This window comes from Cibotium barometz, chromosome 38, assembly GCF_041138505.1.
Source record: "Cibotium barometz isolate CiBa-2024 chromosome 38, ASM4113850v1, whole genome shotgun sequence".
Taxonomy (NCBI): Eukaryota; Viridiplantae; Streptophyta; class Polypodiopsida; order Cyatheales; family Cibotiaceae; genus Cibotium; species Cibotium barometz.
Window position 1 is genome coordinate 30,710,977 of NC_141083.1, and position 10,035 is coordinate 30,721,011.

At 43.8% G+C, this 10,035-nt stretch overlaps 1 protein-coding gene across 1 annotated transcript; it reads right to left on the reverse strand.

Moving 5' to 3' along the window:
• Positions 1-8,790: 8,790 nt before the first annotated feature.
• Positions 8,791-9,728, reverse strand: LOC147616591 (uncharacterized). The gene has a single exon (XM_086777176.1). The coding sequence runs from the start codon at positions 9,726-9,728 to the stop codon at positions 9,198-9,200; it is 531 nt and encodes a 176-aa protein (XP_086633302.1). The 3' UTR covers positions 8,791-9,197.
• Positions 9,729-10,035: the final 307 nt, after the last annotated feature.

Consider the following 10,035-nt stretch of genomic DNA (forward strand, 5'->3'; position numbering starts at 1 on the left):
AGGAGAGCTGGCATGGCGGTGCTACAAAGTGTTCCGTCATTCCTATATAGTTAACAAGAAGAGGAACTCTGCGGACTCTTTGGCTGCTCGACGGGCTATTGTGGCAGCCATAAGTAGCTCCCAAATGAAGGATAAGGTTAGTGCCACATCTCGCATCCTTTCCATATAGCACCACACGCACTTAGAGTTGGGTCTATTAGACGACAAAGTTTAGATGCCAATGAGGTTGGTGCTTTGTGGGCGAGTAGTGGTCGTGTAGCTAGGCATGATCGCCTACTAGATGAAACCACTAGAACCTTGATAGAAAGTTTTTGGGAGGAGAATTGTTGTGCCTTGCCAGTTTTCAAGAAAGCTTTGTGTAAGAGAGTGACAAGAGGAGTATTCATTAAGCATGGTGCTTGCTTTCTTGAAATGACCCAAATTGAGTTGTATTCTCAGTTTGTGGCTTCATATCGAGAGCTTAAAATTGGGCAAAGGTCATTTGAGGGGTGTAAGCCTTGGTTTGTGAGGTACTCACGTCAGTGTGACACATGTTGTTGTCGCTACCATGTTGATTTCAAACTTTTTTATGATGTGTTCCGTTCTCCTAGTGGGCATAGAGAGTTGCCTCATAGTCCTCATGATTTCATCCACTCTCTTTTGTGTGCACGCACACGGAGGATGGCCAGTTCCATAGGATGCCTTGTGTGGAGAGTAATCGCACATCATGTGGTTCACTTGCACATCTACAGATGGTAGATCTTGATGCAAGTGACCAAGAGATAGTGCCATGGCAACGTTATGAGTATGTGACACACCAGCTCCAGAGTGGTGGTCAGTCCAGGAAGTTGCACCTCGTGGACAAACATACACCACGTTGTCACTTCACAGCCACATTTAGGGAGCAGATCTACCCCTATATATGGCATAGTCATTGTGCCAAGTGGCAGGATCGTCAGTTTCGAGCATGCCTGGCGGCAGAGTCTCCTATTGGTGTGGTCGTCTCTCTGATTGATTTTGCAGAGAACTACACCTTCACACCTTTTCAGGAGATACAATCTGAGTATTACTTCTCAAAGCAGGTAATGGTTATATTTCGTAATATTTGTTTCGTGTTTGAGCTATATTACTTATTTGATTTTTTGTATCCTAAACGTCTGTATTGCTTACCTCACCAGGTTGCTATTATGGTCCACATTAGCTATCGACATGCAGAGGCTCATGTAGATGGGATAGCGAGTACCCCCGAGACCCGTGTCATTATTTGAGAGTATCATTTCTATATCAGTGATGATCGTTCACATGATGCACATTTTGTGCAGCACTGTTTTCGTCTCCATGACGATTTTTTAGGAGATTGTGGGATCATACATGGCCAACGATGGGTTTGGTCGGATGGTTGTGGCGCAGAGTTCAAGTCGTCACCTTGGGTTTACATTCCATCAGGAGCACATGCATGGCGGCCCCCACGATTTACACACGACGGTTTGCATGCTTCTGTGGAGCATGTATGGATGGCAATTGGTCACATTGTGCCTCGAGAGGATGGGCAGATGCATGGATACAGACATTCCTCTCCCCCGAGCATCCTTCACATCCAGTGTTGTCTGATAAGCACACAGGTCCTGCGTTCATGGTCAGTTATGATGACGTGACAAATTTGCTATAGGAGGGTGATGTATTTGCTGTTATTGCCAGTGCGGGAAATAGCGAGGGACTAGACTACTATCTGATGAGTTGCACTAGGCCAAAGTGCATCCTTGACCAATGGATGATCATGGGTTTTCTTTTGACGCCCATAGCATGATTGTGGCAGGCCGGTTCTACCAGCAGATTCGACTTCATCGGGGGAGTCTTGAGTTCCAGCAGTGGAAGTGGGAGTTAGAGGCATTTCAGTTCTCTCATCTAGTGGTTGCTACCAGGCTCACTCTTGTTGAAATTTGAGCATAATGATGAGCTATGGTGGATCAAACACTAGAATCAACATCATTAACAAAGTGATTAGCAAATAATTAAGACGTAATTAGTGGGTAATTAGCAAATAGATTAATGTAGGCATGGATATTCAAAAACCAGCGAATTCTCATTAGGGCTATGCCTCAATTTATAGAGTTTACATCAAGCATCAAATCCCATTGATTTCTCCATGATTCACTCCCAGTCCACCTCTTCTCTTTTCCCTGAATATCTCCCAGAATAACTCCACACTTCCCAGAATATCTCCACACTTCCTAAATTCTCTCATGCTACCCTTTATTCTCTCCCAGTAGATTCTTCTCACATTTTCACAGGTTCTTTCACATTTACTCAATCTCTTTTACAGCCTCTAACCAAGGGCTTGTTCCCGCACACACCCTATTCACTTGTATTTTCAACACCTCCTCTCAAGTGAATACTCCTAGTACACCTAGACTCTATACCAAGTTTGCCTCCCCTTACTTGATAGTCCGTCGTGACTAGTGTCTCAAGTCCCTAAACTCCATAGTCCTTGACACTCTCTCTCTCTGTGTCCAAGGCTACTATAAGTGCCCGCGACCTTGACTAAAGTGCTCACACATACATCTACCATGTGGCCTACATCATCGTGGCTTAGAGGTGGTTTTACTTTGTTGGGGCAGGTTACATTGGGTTGTGGGGTCTCTCTCTCTCTCTCTCTCAGAAAAGATGATCTGACTCCACTTCCTTTGGAGCCTCCATTAAGTTTGCCGATGTCGTTCCTTCTCCACTGGGTTTGCTGTAGCAGTCTCTCGCCATGTGTCCTGGCTTTCCACATTTGTGGCAAGTGAAGGTCCTTCCTCCTTCTCTGCCTCTTCCTCGTCCTCGTCCTCGAGAGAATCCTCCTCGGGTGAAGAATGCTTTTTCCTCTCCTGCTTTTGAGTCGAGCCCTTTCTTCTCTTTGCCTCTGCTCTCTTGCTCTAGTAGAGCTGCTTCTATCTCTTGTAGCTTCAATTCAGGTACATTCTTTAGTGTTGCTACAATGTTTTCATAATCACCTTTGTCCACACTCTTCAGAAGTACAGCTAATGCTTCATCATCTTCTACCTTTTTGCCAATAGCTGCCAGAGCTGTTGCTTAATGCTTTTATATTTGTTCAAGTGTGTGATTAAAGGTTCACTTTCCTTCATGTCCAATTTGTAGAATTGCATTAACAGATTTATCTTTGAATTTTTTGCTTGTGTACCAAATAATTTATTGAGTTCATCCCATGCATCTTTTGCCCATTGTATCCCTGTGATGTGATGAATGATTTCATCATTTAAAATGAGTGCAATAAATCCCAAAGCTTTTTCATTCCTGCTCTTCGACTCATTTTTCCCTCTCTCTGGGCATTCATCTCTCCCTTCAACTAATCCCCACAGATTTTTCCTCATCAGCAAATACATGGTTTTTGTCTGCCATGTATAAAACTGCTCCCCATTAAATTTGGCTATTTCCTGTGCTGAACTCATGGTGATGTGAAGGGGGTCTTACCTCTTGATCCAATTTCAAGATTCAAGGGCAGTGTCTACTCTTTTACAACTCAATCTGGTGTTTAATAGATGATTACAACAAATTTATCAGCATAAAATCACCAGAAATTACATTAAATTAAGGGTAACCAATTTGTACAGGATGGTTGGAGTATCAAACCAGCTCCGATTTGCAATCTGAAGTTATAGGGATCTGTATCAGATACCTAATGGTTAATTTGAACCCTCAATTGTACCAAAATACATTGATTAGCACTGATTAATCATTGATTAGCAAATTAATGCTCTGTTTTGTGTGCAAAAAACAGAGTATGCGGGGAGTCCAGATCTGGTGCCTTAGACTTCAAATGAGCTCAAATGCTTTCAAAGGCATCAATAGCAATGAGTCTAGTAGAGGATTAAGCCAAGAAACACAAGATTTGACCAAATATTGAAAGCTTAATCTCTGTTTTACCAAAGTCACCTGTAGATTTGATGAAGAGCTTGGATCTCACTGTAAACTTGATGAAATTGAATTCTGTCTTCACCAGCTTATAGAGCATGATTGAATACACCTTGGGCTAGGAGGAATTAGAAGCATTTGATTTGATGAAGGAGAGATCTGCAAATTACTCAAAAAAAATACGCCGGCCGAATCGTCGATTCCTCCTTCCTTCGCTGGCAGTTTGCTGCGCCGTTTTGATGGGCTTGAAGCCAAGTGAGTTGGCTAGCTTGTTGTAGAAGGGCTTGCCCTAATTGTGAGTGTGCAAGGTGAATGGAGTCCTCCACTGGCTGGGGGTGAAGGGGTGAAGTGAAAAATAACTAAAATTTGGATTATTTCCTAATTATCTACTAATCTTGATTAATTAACCAATAGGCTCATAAATCTAATGGATTCTAGGCATGGCTCTGATACCATGTTGAAATTTGAGCATAATGATGAGCTATGGTGGATCAAACACTAGAATCAACATCATTAATAAAGTGATTAATGTAATTAGTGGGTAATTAGTAAATAGATTAATGTAGGCATGGATACTCAAAAACCAGCAAATTCTCATTAGGGCTATGCCTCAATTTATAGAGTTTACATCAAGCATCAAATCCCATTGATTTCTCCATGATTCACTCCCAGAATATCTCCACCTCTTGCTTGATTCTCTCCACCTCTTCTCTTTTCCCTGAATATCACCTAGAATAACTCCACACTTCCCAGAATATCTCCACACTTCCTAAATTCTCTCATGCTACCCTTTATTCTCTCCTAGTAGATTCTTCTCACCTTTTCACAAGTTCTTTCACATTTACTCAATCTCTTTTATAGCCTCTAACCAAGGGCTTGTTCCCGCACACACCCTATTCACTTGTATTTTCAACAACTCTTGATCAAGTACAGAGCCGAAAACATAGTTCTCACCCTCGTTTTCGGCTTCGAGTGGATGACCATGAGAGCATTCTAGAGCAGTTGAGAGCTAGAGAGGGTGCTGCTGACTGGATCTCTATCTTGATAGTGACTAAACAACTCAGACTAGCTGGGTTAGTTCACTTACATTGTACTTAGATTTTTTGGGAGTGACTAATCTCAAAATAGCTGGGGTAGCTCATTTTCAAAATACCTTGATCTTCTGAGTTAGTGGCTAAACCCAGAGTGGCTCTGTGTTAGCTCACATTCTGATGTACTTAGTTGATGTTTATATCATTATGAGTTTTCTCATTATTGAGGTTCATTGCATTTTAGTTGATGTTCATGGTTTTCTAATTTTTTAACACTTTGGCTATCATATCGTTTGTTGAAAATCACCATCACCATATTGTTTGTTGAAAATCACCAAACTTTGCAAGCACTAGCTGCTAATTACCAATCCAAACATACTCCGATTGTGACCAAACTTTACAAGCATGTGGGGGTGGGCCCCCCCCACATGCTTGCAAAGTTTGGTTCCCATCGGCGCATGTTTGGGTACGATGGTATGGGGAAGGCCCGGATTTTCCATGGCCTCTTAAGCACCAAGAGACTTGAAAAATCCGCACTGGCCGCTAATTACCAATCCAAACATGCTCCGATTGTGACCAAACTTTGCAAGCATGTGGGGGTGGGCTCTCCCCACATGCTTGCAAAGTTTGGTTCCCATCTGAGCATGTTTGGGTACAATGGTATGGGGAAGGCCCAGATTTTCCATGGCCTCTTAAGCACTAAGAGACTTGAAAAATCCGCACTAGCTGCTAATTACCAATCCAAACATGCTCCGATTGTAACCAAACTTTGCAAACATGTGGGGGTGGGTTCCCCCCACATGTTTTGCAAAGTTTGGTTCCCATCGGAGCATGTTTGGGTACGATGGTATGGGAAAGGCCCGAATTTTCCATGGCCTCTTAAGCACCAAGAGACTTGAAAAATCTGCACTGGCCGCTAATTACCAATCCAAACATACTCCGATTGTGACCAAACTTTGCAAAAATGTGGAGGTGGGCCCCTCCCACATGCTTGCAAAGTTTGGTTCCCATTGGGGCATGTTTGGGTATGATGGTATGGGGAAGGACCGGATTTTCTTCTTAAGCACCAAGAGACTTGAAAAATCTGCATTGGCCGCTAATTACTAATCCAAACATGCTCCGATTGTGACCAAACTTTGAAAACATGTGGGGGTAGGTCCCGCCCACATGCTTGCAAAGTTTGGTTCCCATCGGGGCATGTTTGGATACGATGGTATGGGGAAGGCCCCGATTTTTCATGGCCTCTTAAGCACCAAGAGACTTGAAAAATCCGCACTGGCTACTAATTACCAATCTAAACATGCTCCGATTATGACCAAACTTTGCAAACATGTGGAGGTGGGCCCCTCCCACATGCTTGAAAAGTTTGGTTCCCATCGGGGCATGCTTGGGTATGATTGTATGGGGAAGGCCCCATTTTTCCATGGCCTCTTAAGCACCAAGAGACTTGAAAAATCCGCACTGGCTGCTAATTACCAATCCAAACATGCTCCGATTGTGACCAAAATTTGAAAACATGTGGGGGTGGGCCCCTCCCACATGCTTGCAAAGTTTAGTTCCCATCGGGGCATGTTTGGATACGATGGTATGGGAAAGGCCCTGATTTTTCATGGCCTCTTAAGCACCAAGAGACTTGAAAAATTCGCACTGGCCGCAATTAGCATCCAAACATGCTGCGATTATGACTAAACTTTGCATGCATGTGGGGGTGGGCTCCTCCCACATGCTTGCAAAGTTTGGTTCCCATCGGGGCATGTTTGGGTACGATGGTATGGAGAAGGCCCAGATTTTCCATGGCCTCTTAAGCACCAAGAGACTTGAAAAATCCACACTCGCCGCCCGCTAATTACCAATCCAAACATGCTCCGATTGTGACCAAACTTTGCAAACATGTAAGGGTGGGCCCCTTCCACATGCTTGTTGGCAAAGTTTGGTTCCCATCAGGGCATGTTTGGGTACGATGGTATGGGGAAGGCCTCGATTTTCCATGGCCTCTTAAGCACCAAGAGACTTGAAAAATCCGCACTAGCTACTAGTTACCAATCCAAACATGCTCCGATTATGACCAAACTTTGCAAGCATGTGGGGATGGGTCCTTGCCACATGCTTGCAAAGTTTGGTTCCCATCGGAGCATGTTTGGGTACGATGGTATGGGGAAGGCCCAGATTTTCCATGGCCTCTTAAGTACCAAGAGACTTGAAAAATCTACACTGGCTACTAATTACCAATCCAAACATGCTCCGATTGTGACCAAACTTTGCAAGTATGTGGAGGTGGGTCCCCCCCACATGCTTGCAAAGTTTGGTTTCCATCGGAGCATGTTTGAGTATGATGGTATGAGGAAGGCCCGGATTTTCCATGGCCTCTTAAGCACCAAGAGACTTGAAAAATCCGCACTGGCCGCTAATTACCAATCCAAACATGCTACGATTGTGACCAAACTTTGTAAAAATGTGGGGGTGGGCCCCTCCCATGTGCTTGCAAAGTTTGGTTCCCATCGGGGCATGTTTGGGTACGATGGTATGGGGAAGGACCGGATTTTCTTCTTAAGCACCAAGAGACTTGAAAAATCCGCACTGGCCGCTAATTACTAATCCAAACATGCTCCGATTGTAACCAAACTTTGAAAACATATGGGGGTGGGTCCCGCCCACATGCTTGCAAAGTTTGGTTCCCATCGGAGCATGTTTGGGTACGATGGTATGCGAAGGCCCGGATTTTCCATGGCCTCTTAAGCACCAAGAGACTTGAAAAATCCACACTGGCCGCTAATTACCAATCCAAACATGTTCCAATTGTGACCAAAATTTGCAAGCATGTGGGGGTGGTTCCCCCCACATGCTTGCAAAGATTGGTTCCCATCAGAGCATGTTTGGGTACGATGGTATGGGGAAGGGCTGGATTTTCCATGGCCTTTTAAGCACCAAGAGACTTGAAAAATCCGCACTGGCCGCTAATTACCAATCTAAACATGCTCCGATTGTGACCAAACTTTGCAAACATGTGGGGGTGGGCCCCTCCCACATGCTTGCAAAGTTTGGTTCCTATCGGGGCATGTTTGGGTACGATGGTATGGGGAAGGCCCCGATTTTCCATGGCCTCTTAAAGCACCAAGAGACTTGAAAAATCCGCACTGGCTGCTAATTACCAATCCAAACATGCTCCCATTGTGACCAAACTTTGCAAGCATGGGACCCATGTGCTTGCAAAGTTTGGTTCCCATCGGAGCATGTTTGGGTACGATGTTATGGGGAAGGCCCGGATTTTCCATGGCCTCTTAAGCACCAAGAGACTTGAAAAATCCGCACTGGCCACTAATTAACATCCCAATAATGAAAAAACTCATAATGATATAAACATCAAATAAGTACATCAGAATGAAAATGAGCTACCCCAGCTAGTATGAGGTTAGTCACTGCCCATAAATCTAAGTACAATGTAAGTGAGGTTAGTCACTGCCCATAAATCTAAGTATGGAGCTTCAAAAAGTTGATGCTTTATGGAGGACAATGGTATATTAACATAACAATGAAAGATATCTTTGACATTTTTATTAATAAACAAAATTTCGATGCTCGACATCCAAGATTAGATTGGTTCATGAATAGATAGAGAATAAAGTTGACGATTTGAGGTATGCCTTTAATGAGGATGAAATAATAGAGAATTTATATAAGACAAATACGCAAACAATTGAAATACGCAAACAGATTAGATTGGTTCATGAATAGATGGAGAATAAAGTTGACGATTTGAGGTATGCCTTTAATGAGGATGAAATAGTAGAGAATTTATATAAGATAAATACGCAAACAATTGAAATAATGGAGGAAGAGCAAACACATAGACCGGGTAAAGAAATAAAAATAGAGAAAGACATTTCTATTGATATTGAAGGTGATGATAATGACAATGAAGAGATTATCCACAAGCTAGAATATAAAAAATTGGTATTATAATCACTTGAAAGATCAAAAAATGACATTTTTAATATGTTTCTGAATCGATAGAAATTTTTGTCCTAAAAAATTAAAAATGTCTATGGTTTTATTATGGTTGTCCTCTTTCTACGACGACGAAAATCTCAGCCTACAAGCCCGGCCGAGGAAGATGGAGGAGGCATTATGTGAGCGAGGGGGCATGGAAAGGCTCCCTACTAAAGTCTAAACCTGTGGAACTTGGAACTAGAGGGTGGAAAGCGCACCAGCATGGTGAACAGCCGCCACAAACAGAAGACACGAGGCTACGATTGCGGGACGCCGGCTTCGTGGTGGTCAAACAATCTCCACTTTCAATTCACAGGGCAGCGCCAAGGTGCGGGGTTCCTCCTCGCCAGGGAACAACACAAGCTTCGCCCCGTCCAAACTGCTTCGCGCTGCAGCAGCTTCTGCCCTTGTTTTCTCGCCTTCTAGATCATGGTCCTCGAGCTCCTGCGATTGCTCAGAGGTAGCATTTGTATCAACTCGGCCCCTCTTCTTAATCATCAGCCATATTACGCCACACATCAGTACGAGCACCAGAAGAGCTCCACCGGAAAGAAGAAAGCCCAGCGTGGACGGGCCTTGACGGCAAACCACCACTCCATTTTTGGCTTGGCCGCAGCTGCTTGTTGGGCCCTCCGCCTCTTGCAGCCTCCATCGCCGCGAAGGATCCATTTGAGAGAAAATCTCGAAAGGGAGAGCGTTTAGGATAGTGCGGGACTTCGAGTGAGCCAGCAGGTTTTTACAAAGGAAACGTGAAGAACGGGCCTTGTTCTTTACTTGCGGCGCGGGGAATCCCGGGACCCGGTAGTCTTCAAAACACATGGTCGTCGACAATATATTATTCCCCACTTTATTACACCCCGTGTATAATAAAATGCAAGCTCCCAAGCCTTGAGACCCAAGGTAGTACATCATCATGGCCTGATGCCTCTACGCTGTGCAATCATGACCTCATCCACGTCACTTCGCGCCTTGCAAAGTTACATTGCTATGTAGTATGAAGGCCAAAGGAAGGAATCTATATATATATATATATATATATATATATATTACTTGTAACCTTCCATGTGAGCCCCACTTGGTAAGAGGAGAAGAGATCTTTGACATAAAGGAGAAAGGATAAATTTTT